At 44.4% G+C, this 20,714-nt stretch overlaps 1 protein-coding gene and 2 pseudogenes across 1 annotated transcript in view; 2 read left to right on the plus strand and 1 right to left on the minus strand.

Annotated features, from left to right (window-relative positions):
* The window catches only part of KIAA1549 (KIAA1549 ortholog), a 74,817-nt gene that overhangs the window by 38,570 nt on the left and 15,533 nt on the right, over positions 1-20,714 (minus strand). The window contains exons 9-11 of the mRNA XM_023764816.1: positions 13,988-14,165; positions 9,947-10,131; positions 1,629-1,825 (exon numbers count right to left, since the gene is read on the minus strand). Of these exons, the coding sequence (XP_023620584.1) occupies positions 1,629-1,825; positions 9,947-10,131; positions 13,988-14,165 (560 nt within the window). The remainder of the gene's footprint in view (positions 1-1,628; positions 1,826-9,946; positions 10,132-13,987; positions 14,166-20,714) is intronic.
* LOC102443139 lies at positions 10,691-11,784 on the plus strand (annotated as a pseudogene).
* Positions 19,304-19,550, plus strand: LOC102438150 (annotated as a pseudogene).

Raw genomic sequence — 20,714 nt, forward strand, 5'->3', positions numbered from 1 at the left:
CTGGCTCAGGGCTCGTTGGGTCTGCAGAATCTCCAGGAAGCCAGGTTGTCTGCATTCACCCCACCGAGCACCAGGTCTTTGGAAGAAGCCTACAGTTACATCCCCACTGAGATCTGATGCCATAACTAAAGAGCAAGGGTAGCGTGGAAGCCAGGGGGCACCAGGCTAGTAAAACTCCACCAGCGAGCACCCCTCCCTTTGTGCTCCCTGGATTAAACAGCAGTGTGAAATGCCAACACACTCTGGTGCCCGTGAGGGATGCTAAATTATTATATTAACCACACAGGCCACTGAGATGTCGTGACTAAATGTTTAGGATGAGACTACAAGGGAAGACAAAAAAGACTTTGCAAATCTGTACTAGCATATTAATAATCCTTAATGATTTAACTTGTACTTAACCTACAAGATAATTAAGCAAATACCATCTCTCTCCTTAATGCAGTTTCTTTTGTAAAGATCATCTATTAAATTCTTAAAACTAGGCCAGAACCCCCGGAGAGGTTTTCTGATGTCAGGAATTATAACATCAGTTCAAATATTGGTATGAGCCCACACTACTTTTTTCCTTTTAGCAGAAAATCAGGATCCAAAGTATCAAAGCTCAAAGAAGGCTGATAATTTTAAGGCTTTAGTAGCCAAAGCTTGACTGTGATGATCTAAAGTCAACTTAATAAAGCCTGACTCTAAACTGGGTCTCCTTTAACAGAGATGTAGCCCTTCCCAGGGCAACAGAGGGTGAGGGGACTCCGGGGAGTGTGTTATCAAGCAGTTCTCCACTGGGGTGCTTTACCCTGATAAGAGGAATGAGAATAAACAGAGATGGGAGCTGGGCAGGGAGATGGGAGGTGGTGAAGAGTCCATGCAAACATACTAACAATGGTGACATCAGCCGCCAGAGAAAAATCAAGCAAAGATAGAAAGATGTGCCCAACCGGTGTGGCTCAGTGGTTGAGCGTCAACCCATGAACCAGGAGGTCACAGTTCAATTCCCAGTCAGGGTACATGCCTGGGTTACAGGCTCGATCCCCAGAGTGGGGCATGCAGGAGGCAGCTGATCAATGATTCTCTCTCATCATCCTCCTCTCTTCCTTCCTCTCTCTCTCTCTCTCTCTCTCTCTCTCTCTCTCTCTCTCTCCCCCTTCCTCTCTGAAATCAATAAAAATATATTTTTAAAAAAAGATAGAAAGCTGTGATAAAGGAAGGTCACCTGCAGACAGAGCAATGAAGGCATGATGGGCCAGAACAAAGCTAGTACTAGGTGTGTATCATGTGCTATGCACCTTTAGACATGGTTTCTGGTATCATTTCCAGAAGGCCAAGCTTGCTCACCCAGAATATATACTCTTGAGCTGGCCAATCCCTAATCAAGTCACAGGGGGACCGCCAAACTGTGATGGACAGTGATTCGGAATCTTAAATGCTTCGGGGAAAGAGAGTAGACAGTCCCCTCCGGGGGTCCATTGGAGCGGCCCTCGGGCTCGCTGGCTTGGGGAAAGCTGTGGTCAGCCTCCTGGGCTGCAGGCGTGGGCAATACTCTCTGTCAGCCCTTCTGATACTGGAAACTGACAAACTGAAAACGGAAACATGCTTCACGACAGAGCACAATGCAGAAAGCCGACACCAACCTTCCTCGATGGCGGACGTTCTTGGAGGGGACCTTGGCCTTGGGGCTCGGGACATCCCCGTTTTCGGAGGGCGTGGTGTGGTCCTTCACAGGCCCCGGCAGCGGAGCGGGCTCGTGAATAATCAGGATGTCATCCTTATTGTGCTGCCCCAGGTGCTGCTTGGCAAAGTCAAACCCCTTCACGCTGGGGATCTGCAACTAAAACAAAGAGGGGGGTCGGTCGATCTGAACGCTGGTGACCGTAAGGAGCCTGTGAGGGCCGGCGAGATCGTGCCTGCAATTCCACCAACATCTCTGAAACGTCAAATGTGTACAAGGGCCGTTTATGCCTTGAGTTTGCAGAAAAGATGGGTACTTGCAAAAACTTAAAGAGCACAAGGATTAAATAGCTAGACCATAATACAAAAGACACCCAAGACGATCCCCGGCCCGCTGCCATAGCGGCATGACCATGTGCTATGCAGTTCCAGAGACAGGGACACGGGCACAGCATTCCACAGAGAAATGGGGACTTGTGTCAGGACTCGGAGGACAGACAGAACTTAGAAGTAAAGAGGAGGGACACAGAGCGTGATCTGGATTGTGTCAGGGACCAGCAAACCCTTGAGGCTGGGCAGAGATCTCATTAGCTGCTCTAGACGGGTCAGAATACAGGGAGTGAGAGAAGGCCGGCCTGCATGTGGACGACTCCAAATGCCAGCTTCTAGAGCAGAGACGCCCCTACATATTTCTAAAGAGGCAGATTTCTAAAATTCAAGCAGACAGGACACACAGGGACCAGGGAAAACGGCCCAACAGTTCCACATTCCTGGAATGACAAGAGTGGAGCCCAAAGTCTTAGCAAAGAAAGTGGGAAGGAGGGAGGGAGGGAGGGAGAGAAGGAGGAAGGAAGGAAGGGAGCTACAGACCAGGCGGGAGGGACTGGACGCCGACCAGACCCAAGAGGCAAAGGAGAGAGAGAGCCAGTGATAACCAGCAGGGGACGCGGAACAGTGGAAGTGACACTGAGGGGAAGGGGTGAGTCATGAAGGAACGATGCCCTGAGGAAAGACAAAGTCAGGTCTTGCTTTAAACATGCTTGGGTTGAAATGGCAAAAAAAAAAAACAGCTCCTGAGGAAAGCAGCCGTGTGGCTGAGTCGGAGGACAGAAGCCTGGGGGACGCCAGGCTGGAGATGTGGCTCTGAGAGCATCTGTCTAGGTGACATGTGGGGGAGTTGACAGTATTTTAAGATGAAAACAGTCCATAAATAAAATGTTGGAGGACATATAATAGTTTGGGACTCAGAGAGGAAAAAAGGAAGCCAAGAACAAAATAGAAGCCTACTTCAAAAAAAAAGAGTGTGAACGGTTCAATGCAATAGAAGTAAAGGGAGTAAAGAGTTTCTAGAAAGGAGAGTAATCAGGGCAGAGTGATGAGGAGAAAGGGGTCTTTGAAAAAGTCCACCTGTCACACTGTCATATGCAGGAGGCCTACGTCCCGGCGAGGCACCCACACCAAACCCACAACCAAGACCCCATGAGCCTGCAACCACAGGTCCGGGCCTCAGCTTCTCAGCCTGTGCTAAGATAGGAGAGGTGCTCGCGTATATGGATGCATGGACAGTAAAGGTGGGGCACCACTAGGTATTAACAGTTTCCTTAATTCGAGCTTGCAGGGCATCCTATATAATAAAAGCCTAATATGCTAAGTGTACAACCGTTGGACTGTTCGACCAGTCGCTATGACATGCACTGACCACCAGGGGGCATTCGCTCCGACCAGTAGGTTAGCTTGCTGCTGGGGTCCGGCCAATCGGGACTGGGCGAGACGGGCCGGACATGCCCTGGAGCCCTCCGGCAGTCCCTCCCCAGCCCCGATTGTGCACTGGTGGGGGTTCCTCAGCCTGGCCTGTGCCCTCTCACAATCCAGGACCCCTCAGAGGATGTCAGAAAGCCGGTTTCAACCCAATCCCCACAGGCCAGGCCGAGGGAATCCCACTGGTGCACGAATCCGTGCACCGGGCCTCTAGTAGGACAATAAACTGCATATAAGTAGTCATCTCAAGGGTCTCCTCATTGCCAGCAGGAAGGCCACGTGCAAGACCGAGCCCTCCCAGCCAGGCTGTGTCCCACACCCACAGGTAGTCCTATCAGTCAAGAGACATAGGCAAACCCGTCTACGGAGTTGTTTTAGCCGAGAGACCATGTGCAGAAGCACAAGGTTTTGTTGTATTTGTGCCAACTTTATGCAGAGATGAGTAACAACACTAATGGCTTAGATTTGTGATCTCTAACACTAACCTCTTTTTAGCACTAAACATCCAAGATTAATGAGGTAGGGGAGTAAATCTGCAGCCATGATTTATGCCAGCAGAGGGAGACAAAACTTACTGTAAATATAGTTTACAAAGATGTTGCTTGGAAACAAAAGGCAAAGACTAGCCTACCTATATTTTCTAAATCGATGATATCGTGTTTCAAGAGCAGGCTACTCCACCACACAGACAGTGTGTGACTGCCACACACCCCTCGGCTCAGGAATGCTGTTTCGAAAACAATAAACCCGACCTGCTGCTCCATGGCTCCCCACCCCCAACCCTCCCCCCAGGATAAATCCTCATCCCTGAGACTGGATTAGCACACCAAATCCCTGGGGGTGCACACCTTTCTGGAAGCACGTAGTCCCCTTAAGGGAATCAAATTCCAGGTGGACAACCTTTTTATATGCTCTCACCTAAACGTGATTTTCCTGAGTGCGCTGGGGGTCTGGGCACCAGGCTGGTCCCCCCCCCCCCCCCCCGTCCAGCCTCCTTTCATAAAAGACCTCCTAGTTTACAGAAGAGAGACGCACCTCTCACCCATGGGGGTGCTTTCCCCCCCCCAGGGACACCTCATTTTAGCTCCATAAACAGGGTACCTCTAAACAAAAGAATAACAGTTATAACCGTCATCTAATCATCACCATCAACATCGTCTTAATCCTGGTAAAACCCTTTTTGGTATATTCCCCAGTAAGAAAGCAAATGCCTCTCGTGACTGGGAGACACTCTCTTTTGTGAGGCAGATGGTTTGCTTTGTCAAAACTGAAGGAGAAGCCCTGGCTTTTTAGTACATTTCATCATTCTCAGGGTTGCCAGTGGATACTTCCTAGACATTTTGACAAAAGGTTGGTTTCAGGCTTGATCCCTGGTGGGGGGCATGCAGGAGGCACCGATTGATGTCTCGTTCGCACATCAATGTTTCTCTCTCCTCTCTCTCTCTCTCTCTCTCTCTCTCTCTCTCTCTCTTTCCCCCGTCCCTTCCTCTCTCTCTAAAATTAATCATTTTTCTAAGTGGAAGAAATATTCTTTTTAATTTGAAGGAGGAGCCACAGATTGGAGACCTCCTCTAAGCAAAGCTCTCCAAAGAGAATACGGGGAAAATATGAACCACACTGTCTCCATGGTGCAGCCTGTGTACCCCAAGTCTAGGAAATAACAGCCTTCGCTGACCAACTCTCAGGGCTCATGAAACAACCCAATATATGCCTATGTCAAAGTGCCTTACAATGAGACTGACAGCATTCTTATTGCTCTTGGTTGATAAACATCAAGGACTTAATACACACAGTCAGCTAAGCGTTCCCAGGCACCAGATAAAGCTGTAGATATAAATTCTGATACAAACTTCCGTAAGTCAGCAACAGGATGTGACACATGGTGCACGCTCTACAAACAGGTGATGACGGAAGGAATTTCAAAAAGGTCAGCTGATGCAGAGAACCTACTGAATTTTGGGGGGAACCAAGGAAAGGGTGTTTGCCATAAATGAAACATCCACCACAGCCTTGAAGCCCTGTTGCTTCTGGTTGATTCCCACTAACACCTCTAAATATACCCATTAGATCCTTACACTTCCCACAGGCTCTGTGAGTCACCACCTTCCACAACAATAGAAATTTGGCAACTAATCTGTACTTACCCATAAAACAAAAGCTATTTACACACAGAAGGAAAAAATTACAGAAATCACTCCCCCCCCCCCCCCCCACACACACACACACACACTCATGGAATTGGCTACTTTCATTTCCAACCCTACTTTCTGGTACACTTTTTCTAGTTTCTCTATTTCTTTTTTTTTTTTATCTAAAGTTAAGTCTGGATGTACTGTGTCTCCAGCTTCCATATGCAGAATAAACCTGAATTCGTATCTTATAAAAGAAGGGTGGCGATTAATTAGTGCTTTAATATTCATTTAGGACCCAGTTACTTCTGAGTAAGGAAAGCTCTTTTGTTCCTTTTTTTTAAAATTATGTTTTATTGATTTCAGAGAGAGGAAGCGAGAGGGAGAGAGGGATAGAAACATCAATGATTAGAGAGAATCATCAATTAGCTGTCTCCTGCATGCCCCTCCCCCCCGGGGGGGTTTTAAGCCCCAAGCCGGGCATGTGCCCTGACAGGTAATCTAACCGTGACCTCCTAGTTCATAGGTCAACCCTCAACCACTGAACCACACTGGCCAGGCTGTTCCTTCTTTCTTTACTATATCACAAAGGGGACAGGCCCCAGGATCTGTACCCTACCGGAATATGTCACTAACAAATCAGGGAGGCCTTATGGAGCAGGTCAGCCAAGTAACAGGCGAGACACCTGATGAATTTTAAAACACATGAGCCATAAATATAATACAACCCAGATGGGATAAGATAGAGTGAAGTCCCCAGTATTCGGTGAGTCTGAACCCTGGGAAGGAGCACTAAGATGACAAAGGACACCACAGAGCAATCCCAGCAGAGCCTAAATGAAAATCTCCGATCTCGAAGAGAACGCGTTAAGCGTTTACAATTTGATGGCTGTGGTCTGTGAAAGCTCACCACGACCACGTGACGTCTCCACGGTGGTGAGGACCAGACAAAGTCGTTACCGTGTGTGTGTCTGCGTGGGGCCCCTGCCACCCTCAGGTCTTGAGTCTGGGAGAGCAGTGCTCCAAGATTCTGCTGCCCCCAGGCCATAGCAGGTCAGGGCCACCTGACTGCGGGTGAACTAGAAACACCTACGTGAGGCCTCATGGGATCCTTGCAGAGAATCGAAGAGCAAGCACAGGGGCCAAGCTGAACTTGGCTGAGCGGCTCTTCAATCCGCTGGCCACACTGCCCCCGAAGTGACCGTCCCAAACCGACAGACGCTCCAGCTACTCTCCCTGCCGAAAACCCTTCAGTGGGTCCCCACTACCTACAGCATCCCTTCCCACCCTTACATGTCCTACAAACCTCTCCGAGCCTGGCTCTTGCCTGCCTCTGTCTTCGCAGCTTTGGCTGTGCCCTTCCATACTCTGAACCCTTCCCTCCGCCTGGGCCCACCTCATCTGGCTGCATCCCTGCCCGTCAGCCCTGCATCACCTCCTCTCGGACCTGCATCACCTCCTCCCCGCTCCTGCAGCACCCTAGAAGGACCGACACTGACTGCGTCAGCCACTGTAGCCTTGTCCTCCTCCCGTACCAAAGCCCTCGAGAGCAGGACTGCATGTCATCTGTGCCTGTCACCCAGCCTGGCCTGCTCGGCTCTGAGCACATGCTCAGTGTCTGGTGAATGAGCATGCCGTTCTGAGGCAGCTCCACCTGGCAGCCCACAGTGCCAGCTGGCCAGGAACGGAACTCCAGTCCTGTACCAACAACAGGGGGTGGCCTGTCCCCAGCAGAACAAGTTCCCATGGGACCAGCAGCAGGTAGCCCATGCCATTCGGATCCTTAAATGGAACCTCTGCGGGGCGAGGCGGGCCCAAGCTGGAGGTCTGTGGGGAACAGTGACAAGTGGTGACTTCAGGCTTCAGATGAAAGAGAACACAGATGAAAAGAAAGGCACAGGTTAGGGTGTTTTTCTTTATTATTAGAAAGAAGCAAGAACCCTGCTTCCAAATATGACAGAAAGGCCTCTCCCTCTATCCTATTTCAAACCTAATCGACTCCCAGACAATCTGAAGAGGTTTCCTTTTCCTTACAGGAGAAGGGGGTGTGGATTTTCGCTCACCAGACTGATTGTTTCCAGATGTTCATAGCTCTAGGGTTTACTACAAGATTTCAGAGTCGCAGGGAGGCAGCGTCAGGGGTGGGGTGAGCAGGAGGGAGAGAGAGAAAACAGAAAGGCACCCAGAAAAGCAGAGGAACTCTGACAGTCACCTCGGTGACCATCCTTTTCCTACTGAAAACACTTGGTAAGTCTAGACGGTGGGCTCCTGTGCCAGCAAAACAAAGCCCGTGCTTCTGAAACGCCGGGGTGCTGCCCTCCGAGCAAGACACTCCGTCTCCTGGGGAGGCTCCACGCAGAAGGCCTTCCCTGTAAAAACGTCGGAGCAACGCCAAAGGCTGGCGTTTCCGTCGGAAACTCTGCCCCTTTGCTTCATAGCCACATCTGGGATGTGACAATATTTCGGAAGTAAAAGTGGGAGGAGGAGAAAGCTTGGGGACTACCCTGTTTTGACCTCAGAGACGCGGTCCTCTGATAGCTTCTTGAAGTAACAGATAATGGATGGGCGCCCACAGTGAGTGTTTACATTAGGAACTGAGGAACCAGAGACCTAAATGCACAGCCGTCTGAATCGAATGCACTGGTTACATCTCTCTGAAACCGGACTCTGCACCAGAACAAAAAATTTCCAAATCCATTGCTGATCTCGTCACAATGAAATTCACACTCTGAATCATTTGGAATAGCAAGGAATTTTTTTTCCAGGTTTTTTTTCTGTGCCATTCATTTGTCTAACAACAAAACAACTTTGGCAAAGTAGGTAAAAAATGCATGAAGCCACGTAACAACTAGAATATTGAAGTATAAAATGCTTCCAACATGCTTGATAACCGTGTACTTGCAACTTAATCAAGATTTTGCATTTCTTAGTTAATTCATAAGAAAAAGAATACTCTTCGTTTACCTTTACAGTCATGAAATAAATGTAAAAACAATACTTATTTTTTCATTCAGCAGGTCTAGGTTTGTAATGCCCAGAATTTTTTATACTCACACAACCAGAATAAAATTCAAAGGTGAACCAGGCAATTCTTTGTTTCTTATTTGCTTTTTCTTACCCAACTTTTAGAGCTGAGTGAGTCCTCTAACTTTTTGAGTAGAAGGTACATGTTAATACATACATAGGTTCATGACCACGTCCATTCCCTTAGCAATGGCTGATCTCACGTGATGCTGAATGTCGGTAGGGAGTGAGTTCTCTGGCACGTGGCATGTTATTGCTCACACCAGGTGGATTAGATACCGACCAAGAGTCCATATCCTTGCTCTGAAACTTGCATGTGGCCATTAAATACTGCAGAGACTGGTGAAACATGTGAGAAGAGAATTGCTGCCACTATAAAAACGAAACTGAATGCTTTAGGAAGACGTGGACAAGGAGCTGTTGTCAAATTAGGAGTCAATTCAAAAAGATGGCAGGGCAGGAAGAGGGAGGATTATAAAACCTGGAGAACTTGGCACTCAGGTTGCTTTGCTATTCTCTAAAAAAACCCAAACTGGAAACTGCACTGATGTATGAGGGGCATTTATTATAAGAAAGACCACAGGGCCCTGACTGGTTTGGCTCAGTGGATAGAGCGTCGGCCTGTGGACTGAGGGGTCCCGGGTTTGATCCCAGTCAAGGGCATGTACCTGGGTTGTGGGCACATCCCCAGTAGGGGGTGTGCAGAAGGCAGCTGATCGATGTTTCTCTCTCATCGATGTTTCTAATTCTCTATCCCTCTCCCTTCCTCTCTGTAAAAAATCAATAAAATATATTTTTTTAAAAAAAGAAAGACCACAGGGAATTCCTCAGTAGACAAATACTAAAAAAAAAAAAAAAAAGATGAGGTAAGTTGAAAGATGTCAATTAAATACCTATTCATATATTTTAAGTTGAAATGTTTCTGGCATGCATTACCATCCTTTAATGACTAAGTGCTCTCGATCAAGGTGGACAGGTGGGCTTGCAACAGGTGGATGGAAAATAAAGGAGCCATCCAGGGAAGTGGTGTATGGAAGACACAGACACACAGATGTGAGAAAAATCTCCCTTTGTTCCTATTCTCTGAAGACATCCAGGGTTAAGAGACATTAGAACTCATACCCAGAACAACATCTCAGTGGAAGTCAGGGTTCTCGAAGGCATGGCTAAGCCTTTGCACAGCTTCACCTTCTTGCAAACCGTTCATACTACAGAAGAACGGGGGCCTCAGCAAGCAGACGCGAAGGCAAAGGGACACCACCATTAAGCCCAAACGATGTCCCTAATGGCTCCCCTTCGGCACCGAGAGCCTGGGCTCCCCCACCCTTGCCTGCGAGCCGCGTGCACGACCGCCGGGGATGTGCCCTCACCTTCTGGCGCTGCTGGATGTTGGCCACGGCGTCGGGCTGGAAGTCCAGCTTGTCTGTGCGGCAGAGTTTCCAGTAGAGGATGACGACGATCACCATGACCACCAGCACGGGGATGACCACGCCGACGATGACCCAGAGGTTGTTGCTCTGGGACTCCGGCGACGGCCGCTTCACCCTGTCCACGGCTGCAGACAAGGAAGGAAGGTCTCTCAGTGACACGCTCACTGGACAGCCCTTCTGGGCAGGGAGCGTGCCTTCTCCTAGGAGACACCTGGGAAGTTCCTGTCATTCCAGCCCAAAGCAACGGGTTAAAGGCTATGATCTCCTGAGGACAGGAAACGCGACCAGGTAAACAAGCACAACACAGACGGTTATGTGGTGGATGGGTTAGGGATCACGGTGAGAGATAGGACGTGCCTAAAGCAGCACGGCTAATTCAGTGGCGAAGCTAGGTTAACGCCAGATCTCCTGACTCTCAGTTTATTCTACCAGCTCCCGCTCAATTCTCACTGCAGGAATGCTTCCATACCAAAAAGTAGAAATCCTAAATACAGGCTATGAGCCCTGCCTTATTTCCTCACCTGTGTCTCTCCCTAAACCCTGGAAACATGGCTTTTAATCAAAATTGATTTACCCAAGGTACCAGCTGTCAATTTTAAAATCATATTAAATCACTTCCTTTCTCGCTCCCCAGGCATCTTGGCTGCTCTTGGTTGGAGGCCACCCCAAACCCAAAGCAGGAAGATGGTGGCCGCGAAGAAGACAAAAAGTCACTGGAGCCGATCGACTCCAGGTTCCAACACGTTTTGAAAAGTGGCCAGTACGTGCTGGGGTACAAGCAGACTCTGAAAATGATCAGACAAGGCAAAGCGAAACTGGTCATCCTCGCCAGCGGCACCCAGCCTTCAGGGGATCCAAAATAGAGACTATGCCATGTTGGCCGGGGCTGGGGTCCATCACCACAGTGGCAATAAGACCAGACTGGGCACAGCGTGTGGAAAACACTAGAGCAGTGGTTCTCAACCTGTGGGTCGCGACCCCTTTGGGGGTCAAACGACCCTTTCACAGGGGTCGCCTAAGACCATCAGAAAACACATATATAATTACATATTGTTTTTGTGATTAATCACTATGCTTTAATTATGTTCAATTTGTAACAATGAAAAGACATCCTGCATATCAGATATTTACATGACGATTCATAACAGTAGCAAAATTACAGTTATGAAGTAGCAACGAAAATAATTTTATGGTTGGGGTCACCACAACATGAGGAACTGTATTAAAGGGTCGAGGCACTAGGAAGGTTGAGAACCACTGCACCAGAGTGTGCAGCCTGGCATTGATCCGGGTGGTTCTGAAATCATTAGAAGCACGCCAGGACAGCTGGGAGAAAAGCAAGTCGTGCAAAACTGTTCTGTAATAAAACTGGCCAGAGCTTGTTTTTAAAATAATAATAACACTAAAGTAAAATTAAGTCAAGCTTACTTGGAATCCACCGCTCCCCACCCTTCCTGCCACCCCCACCCCAGCCCCCCATCTTCCACGGCCTTAGACAATTATGGTTCAATTACTCTGTCCTTCTCAATTTCCTTCGCCAGTTCCTTCCCCTAACCCTGCCTCCCAGTACTGGGCCCTCCCTACTCATCCCTCAGAGGACTCAGCTTTCTTAAAGCTCAGGTTCCAGTCACCAGGCTCAGAAAACCAAAATACCCCTCCTCTGTGCCCCACCTCCTCATCCATTGGGGCTGACTCATAACCACCTCTCCAGGACTTCACCTTTGCCTTTTGTTCTGGTTGTGTCTGTCTTGCAGGCAGGATCTTACTATTTCTTTTAAGACGTATTTTATTACATACATGTACCACGTTGATACATCAATATGGCCATGGCTCTAAGTCTCATCTTTTCAAATACATCTCAGTCAGCATGGGCAGGGACCACACTTTACGCTCTTTCCACATCCACTGTAACACATGCCATGGGATCGAAAGGTTTCTGCTCAAGGATGTAACAACACAAACGATCCTCCGCGCTGCTTTAAGTTTGGGTTGAGGCTCCGGAGAGAGGGAGGGAGGGGAGTGGGCTTCTACAGCAGCGGTCGCCAACTTTCGGACCTCACAGACCACCAGTGGTCCGCGAACCACCGGTTGGCAACCGCTGCTCTACGGCACATGCACTGAAGGAGGCCCGAGCTCCAGAGCAGAGCCTACGCGGGAAACAGAAAGGTAACAGAGTGATAAAAATCTGTACCTTTAAACTTGGCCTAAATATAGCTCATTTTGCGTGAAAACAACAAACAATATAGAAGGAAGGACAGAATCACACTGAGAGGCTGGGACAACTAGATGTTCTTTTTAGTCCTAACCTAGTGAAACCCTGTGAGAGGCACAGTTGATCACAACGAGGCCCTGACCCAGGGCCCGCAGCTGCCTCGGGCTGGCCCTGGTATTGGATAGGATTCCAATCCCAGGACTGCTGCCCCTGTGGTTTTTAGCACGAAAAGGAGGAAAGAGAGGTGCAAAGAAAAACTATCACCACAGGTGGAAATGAGCTGGAAAGTGCCCACACCCTGCTGCAATTCATCTTTGTCTTTAAATATTTTTATTGATTTTTGAGAGAGAGAGAGAGAGAAAGAGAGAGAAAGAGAGAGAGAGAGAGAGAGAGAGAGAGAAAGAAATATTGATGTGAGAGCAAAACATCGACTGAGCCTGCAACCCAGACATGTGCCCTGACTGGGAATCAAACCAGCAACCTTTTGGTGCATGGATGACGCCCATCCATGCACCAAACTGAGCCACAGCAGCCAGGACCAATTCATCTTTCTAAAAGGTGCAGTGTTTCTCTGGAGTGGGACACCGCTCCGACAACCAGGAATGTCATATATGAAAAAAAAAAATGTAAGTACGTGCTTTATTTTTTCTCACTGCTTTGAAGTAGAACACACTAATATACAATTACATCTCAAATACACACACCACCAATGGTTGTTTGCTTTAAGTCTCCCATCATCTTTTATAAAATGGAGAAAGTGTGCCCATTAGCCCTCTTCCTGGTTCGTGTCCAGGGACAAGTATGGATTCCATGAAGAATCCTCTATTGCCGAAAATCATTACAAAGCTGTCATTTAAAAAACTGCCTTTGTTACCTACGTATTTGCCCTACAGAGTTTTCCAATGTTCTCTGATGCTGAGTCCCTTCTAAACACTTACCTACCCTTTACTGTTGGGAGCAAGTATCACTGAGCTTTGAAAGGGATTGCTCTCAGGATCATAAAGGAAAAACAGTCATATTAAAATAGCACTCTGATTCATAAAGGTATATTTAGAGAGAAAAACACTCTTCTGTGCCACTCCTTTTCTTAATTTTAAATACCCCAAATCTGTGAGTTGGAAAAAAGTACTGAGGGAGGCCTTTGCCAGGGGAAAGGGGGCTCGTATCTTCCAAAAATAATAAATATCAAAATAACCTCTTTCTAAATAGTGGAGCGGTGTGAGGCGAGGGTGGGAGGCAAACAGGATTGAAAAGGGTGAGGATCAAGGGCTTCTTTGTGTTGAAAGACCCAGAAGGAAGCCAATAAATGCAGAGGGCACCGCCCGGCTTCCTGCGTGACTCACTGTCCCCACCAACGTTCAAAATGACATGTAAGATTTTGGAACAAATACAGGGAAAACACGTTATTTTACCTAAGACAAATTTTTGAAACGAGAAATAGGACCAGAGTAGGGGGAAAAGTACTAAAGTGAACTTACGTTACTAAAACTCACTAGTAGAATGCTATGAATACAAAATACTAGGTAGGAAAAAAGGCAGTGAAGGCTATCACCACAAGCAATGGAAATAAAGAAGGTCTTTTCAAATACATTCTAACACCTGACATCTTATGTAAGTGCCATTTAATAATATGGGTGTAAGACATAGGTCTACTTCAGCCACATAAGAATGCTTTAAACTCAGAGTTCACTGTCAGGAAAAGACTGGCCTTTGAGCCCATCACAGCACAGCGCAGATGGCTACTCAGGGGCCAAGCCTCGGGCACTTACGTTGGGCAACAGCGCCTTGAATTCGGTAACCCAAGATAATGGCTGCTCTCTGGATGTCGATCTTGTTGATCAGGTCTGAAGACTTGACTGCACTGAGCCGTTCTCCGTCTTGATCCTCCACAAAGTAGATGAGCTGCACCGGATCGTCATCTCCCTCCAGCCGCGACACGTTTACCACCTGAAAGACAACGGACACCACTGGCATTTTAGAAGCTCATGTGTCCAGATGCCCTTTCTCTGGGCACTCAACCTTGACTGTGTTATTCAGCATTTATCCGTCCTCATCGTAAGCTCCTTACATTATTTCGGGTTCCGGAATCCCTACGATGCTCTGTGGATGGGCAGAGGGACCCTTAAAATGAAAGTTCCTCTGTGTAGAATAACAAAGGCGCTTCGGATTGCTCAACGGCTTCTCTGAGACAAAAGGCCGGGAGGGTACACAGACCACAGGCTTGCCAGTCCGGGAATCTACCAAGAAGTTCCAATGTGTCATGGGAGGATGCTCCTGTCCTCATAGCATCAACCACAAAGGAACTATTAGTGGTTCTACCTAATCGCTTCTTGAATCTATCAGTATTTTCTCTATGTTCTTCTGGGGCAGGGCTTCTCAACCTCGGTACTATTGCCATTTTGGTCCAGGTAATTCTTAGATGTGAAGGTTTGTACCGAGCACTATTAAGACGTTTCGAAGCATCCCTTCCCTCTACTTGCCAGAAGCCAGAGGTAACAGCCACGCCCCCCCTCACCAGTTGTGACAAGCAGAATGTCTCCAGGCAGTGCCAAAATGTGCCCTGGGGGGAGCAAAATCATCAACGTTTGAGAACCACTGCTCTTGGGATAAAAACTCTCATACATTCTTTAAGACCCCACCCTCGATAATGGATAGATCATTCAGAGAATCAATAAGGAAACAAGATTTGAACAACACTATAGACCAAAGAAACCTAAGAGACATACACAGAAAATTACATCCAATGGCAGAATACACATTCTTCCCAAGTGCACACAGAACAGTTTCTAGGCTAGACCATATACTAGGCCACAAAAATAGTCTCAACAAACTCAAGAAATTTTATCAAGTATCTTTACAGACCACAATAGTGAAACTAGAATCAATAATAAAAAGGAAAGCTGGAAAATTCACAAATACGTGGAAATTAAACAACACACTCCTGAAACAACCAATGGACCAAAGAAAAGATCAAAAGAAAAATAAGAAAATATCTTAAAACAAATGAAAGCAGAAACACAACATACCAAAACTTATGAGATGCAGCAAAAACAGTTATAATAATGTTTATAGCTATAAATTTATACACCATGAAAAAGAAATATCTCAAATAAGCAATCAATTTACAACTCAAGGAACTAGAGTATGAAGAAAAAACTAAGCCCAAAGTTAGCAGAAGGAAATAATAAATATTACAGCAGAAATAAATCAAATAGAGAACAGGAAAACAATAGAAGAGATTAACAAAATGAGTTGGTTCTTTGAAAAGATAAACAAAATTAACAAACGTTTAGCTACACTAACCAAGAAAAAGTGAGAGTTCTCAAAAATTATAAATGACAGAGGAGGTATTACAACATATACCACAGAAATAGAAAGGATCAAAAGAGACTACTATAAATAATTATACACCAACAAATTGGACAATCTAGAAGAAATGGATTAATTCCTAGAACCATACAAACTACCAAAACTAAATCATGAAGAAACAGAATATGTGAACAGATCAGTAACAAGTAAAGAGACAGAAGCAATAATAAAAAAGTTCCCAACAGAAAAAAGCCCAGGACCAGATGGGTCTCACTGACAAATTATACAAAACATTTAAAAAGAGTTAACACTAATCCTTCTCAAAAATTTCCCAACAATTGAAGAGGCGGGAATGCTCCCAAACCTATTTTATGAAGCCAACATTATCCTGATACCAAAGTCAGGTAAGGACACTATCAGAAAAGTAAACTAAAGATCAATATATCCAATGAACATGCTAGGAGATGCAAAGTTTCTCAACAAAATACTAGCAAACCAAATTGAACAGCACATTAAAAGGATTATACACCATGATTAAGTGGGCTTCATCCCTGAGATGGAAGGATGGGTCAACCTCTTTGCATCTCAGGGATGGGTCAACATTTGCAAATCAATAAGTGTGATACATCACATTAATATCTGAAAGATAAAAATCATAAAATTACTCAATAGAAGTAGAAAAAGCATTTGACAACATTCAACATTCATTCATGATTTAAAAAACTCTCAACAAACTGAATATAGAAGGATCATACCTCAACATAGTAAAGACCATATTTGCAAATCCATAGCTAATATCATACTCAATGATGAAAGGTTGAAAACTTTTTCTCTAAGATCAGGAACAAGACAAGGATACCTACCTACTCTCACCACTCCTATTCAAGACACTACAGAAGTCCTAGCCACAGCAATCAGGCAAGAAAAACAAATAAAAGGCATCCAAATCAGAATGGAAGACATACAATTGTCTCTGCTTGCAGATGACATGATCTTACATATTAAAAAAACCCTAAAAACTCTACCAAAAAACTATTACAATTAATAAATGAATTCGTAAATTTGCAGGATACAAAATCAACATAATGAAATAAATCAGTTATATTTCTATAAACTCACAATGAACTATCTGAAAAAGAAATAAAGAAAATAGTGCCATTCACAATAGCATCAAAAATAAGAAAATACTTGGGAATAAATTTAGCCAACCAAGTGAAAAATATGTACACTAAAGATTATAAGACATTGATGATTGAAGAAAACACAAATAAATAGAAAGATATTCCATGTTCACATATAAGAAGAATTAATATTGTTAAAATATTAGTCCATATTACCCAAAGTAGAGATTCAATGCAATCCCTAGCAAAATTCCAATGGCATTTTTTACAGAAATAGAGAAAATAATCCAAAACTTTATATGGAACCACAAAAGACCCTGCTGACAAAGGAGCCAAGAATACTCAATGGGAAAAGACAGTCTCTTTGATTAATAGTGTTAGGAAAACCGGATATTCACATGCAAAAGAATGAAACTGGACCACTTATCTTATATCACTCACAAAATTAGTTCTTAATGGAAAGACTTAAGTGTAATACCTGAAACCATGAAACTCCTAGAAGGAAACAGCGAAAAAAGCTCCTTAACACTGGTCTTGGCAAAGATTTTTTAGATATGAGACCCAAAGCACAAGCAACAAAAGCAAAAATGAACAAGTGGAACTACATCAAACTAAAAAGTTTCTACACAGCAAAAGAAACAATCAACAAAAATGAAAAGGCAACCTATGGAATGTGAGAAATATTTGCAAATCATATATCTGATAAAGGTTTAATATCCAAAATATACAATAGCAAAATATCTCAATAGCAAAAAAAAAAAAAAAATTTTTTGAATAGACATTTTTCTACCAAAGACATACAAATGCCAACAGGCATATGAAAAGGTGCTCAATATCTTAGTCATCAGGAAAATGCAAATCAAAACCACCATAAGATATCACCTCATACCTGTTAGAATAGCTAATACCAAAAAAAGGTAAGTACTGGTAGGATGTTATAAAAAGGGAACCCTAGTGCACTACTGGTGGGAATATAAGTTGGTACAGCCATTATGGGAAATAGTATGGCAGTCCCTCCAAATTTTAAAAAATAGAACTACCCTATGATCCAGCAATTATACTTCTGGGTAAATATCCAAAGGAAATGAATTCACTGTGTTGAAGAGATATCTGCACCCTCATACTCACTGCAGTATTATTCACAACAGCCAAGACATGGAAACAACGTAAGTGTGTATGTATGGGTGAACAAAGAAAATGTAGCATACATAAAAAATGGAATAATATTCACCCATAAACATAGCAGGAAATCCTGCCATTTATAACAACATGGACGGACCTTGATAGCATTATGTTAAGTGACATAAGTCAAAGACACATACTGTATAATCTCATCTATATGTGGAATCTTAAAAAAAAAAAAGGCAATTCAAAGAGTAGATTGGTGGCTTCCAGAAGCTGGGCTTGAGGGTAATGGGTACAGGTTGTCAAAGGGAACCAACTTCTAGCTTTATGTCTGGGGATCTAATATACAGCATGGAGAATGCAGTTAATGATACTATGCTGTATACTTAAAAGTTGCTAAGAGAATAGACCTTACATGTTCTTACCACACACACATACACAAAAGTAACTGTGAGCAATGGGTGTATTAACTAACTAACCATACTGCAGTAATCATTTTGCAATATGTACTTATGTCACATCATTACATTGCACACCTTAAACTTACACAATGTCCTACATCAATTGTATCTCAATCAAGCTGGAAAAACATTCTCATAAATACATAATTTGCCGGATTAAATAGTACTTTGATTTGTTCCAAAATCTGTATCTCTCTGGTGTTCAGGGTAGTCCTTCACATTAGCACTTCAGAAATTGGTACATTTGATAGGTCACAGTTTTACATAAATAGAGCTTTCTATTCTGTGCTATTTCTCTTATTAATATGCAACAATTCTATTGCGCGTTCAGACTCCAGCAGGACGCTGACTGATGTTCTGAGTAAGTGACCCACCGTGACTCTGAGCCCTCTATTTCAGACACGCAATTAGAACCTTTGGTCTCTGCACCTGTTATTGGCAAAAGAGCTGCCAATTTTCTAGCCACGTGTGCAGGCCTTGCACTCCAGACACGGCTGCTGGACTCCCGCACCACTGGAAACTTCTGGCCAATCAACAACGTCATGATTTCATTGCGAACACCTTCTTATATAAAGATCCTGAACAACACGGGTTCAAACCCTCATCCCTAGAGAAACCGTTCTTTATGCCTCTCCATCCTGAGATGTGCTCATCTGTCCTGCCCTCTGTTTGGTGTTTCTAAGCCAGTTCCCCGACCACTTCTGTTCCCTAACCACCTACTCCTGTCCCTGAGTGGTATTAATTTTTTATTAGCCTTCAGGATGACTATTAACAAAGGGCTACTAAAAAGCAAGTCTACTGGGGAGAGGGAGTGGTTGGGGGGGGTGTCTATCGGGGAAAAAGGAGACATATGTAATACTTTAACCAATAAAAATTAAAAAAATAAAAAGCAAGTCAATCACAGTCAGTAAAAGCTAATTCCAGCATCTTTTTGGGTGACCTCTTATCAGACTCCTAGCGGGAATCCATGCAACCACGGTGTGACAGAGTCATCATTTTGGGCAACATTTTCAATTTCATTTTTAAAGTTATTTTCTGGCTGCCCCGCCATCTGGCCCCCGCAGACCCGTGACCCGCTACCGACCAATCTGCCCGGCGCTCGCGTGCACCATGTCTGGTTCCTCCCGTGTCACCGCTATGAAGAAAGTGGTTCAACAGCTCCGGCTGGAGGCCGGGCTCAACCGCATGAAGGTTTCCCAGGCAGCTGCAGATGTGAAACAATTCTGTCTGCAGAATGCTGACCTCCTGCTGACTGGAGTATCTTCAAGTACCAATCCCTTCAGACCCCAGAAAGCTTGTTCCTTTTTGTAGTAAAATGAATTCTGAAGGTGTTCTAAACCGCTTTTCTTGAACTGGTGAATAGTCAGAGAGCTACATCTGAAGCCTGTGCAAAAAGCTTACCCTATAACATGTGTCATACTATACAAACTTCTGCTTTTGTCAGTCCTTAACATCTACCTCTCTGAATTTTCATGAATCTCTATTTCACAAGAATGATTATTTTATATACACTGGCAGCAGCATACAAATAAAATACTTAGTATAAAAAATTATTTTCTGATTAAAATCACATGTTCACTGGAGAAATTTCGAAAAGCACAAAGGAAAATGTATAATGAATAAAATGAAAATCACCTCAAATTCAACCAAAGAAAATCACTGTAAATATTTTGGCAAATTTCCTTCCATTAATTTTTTCCATGGGTTTTACATTAACATTTGGATTAAATTGCATACATTCTTTTATAGCCTCTCTTCACTTGAAGATTTTTCTATATTGCTAATTCAAAAAATGACAATGGCTGCACAATATTCCAACATACAAAAAGTCACGACAATTTATTTACCCATTCCCCAGATGCTGGACATTTAGAATGTTTAATACTTTCACTTTTACAAACATGTCTGAAGAGTCCTGTGCTCTGCACATAAGTCCTTGTCTCAAATGTAGATGAGAAGCAGGGCACGGTTTCTAAGCAACCCATCAGATGGCACCGTTACCATGGGGTAGCTTGGTTAATGTTCACAAATCCAATATTCCTTATGGAGCCTTCCAATCTAATGTAGCACCTCATCATGTCATCTGATGGTGCTCTATAACTGCATTATGTGCATTTATTAACCTCTACCCAGACCTTGAGTTCTGTGAAGCCAAGGTTACTGAATAAGGCCAACCTTTTATAATTTATTTTCATTTTTATTTATTTTATATTCACATATATTTATTTGTTTTATAGTTACATTAATTACCATAATATTACTCTCAATTTTTATTAGTTTTTAAGTTCCTCTGTATTCTTTTTTTTTTTTTAATCCTCACCCAAGGATATTTTTCCATTTTTTAAAAATACATACCTATTTATTTCAGAGAGGAAGGGAGAGGAAGAGAGAGATAGAAACATCAATGATGAGAGGGAATCATTGATTGGCTGCCTCTTGCATGTTGGTCCGAACCCGCAATGCAGCATGTGCCTTGACCG

Source organism: Myotis lucifugus, unplaced genomic scaffold, assembly GCF_000147115.1.
Source record: "Myotis lucifugus unplaced genomic scaffold, Myoluc2.0 scaffold_351, whole genome shotgun sequence".
Taxonomy (NCBI): domain Eukaryota; kingdom Metazoa; phylum Chordata; class Mammalia; order Chiroptera; family Vespertilionidae; genus Myotis; species Myotis lucifugus.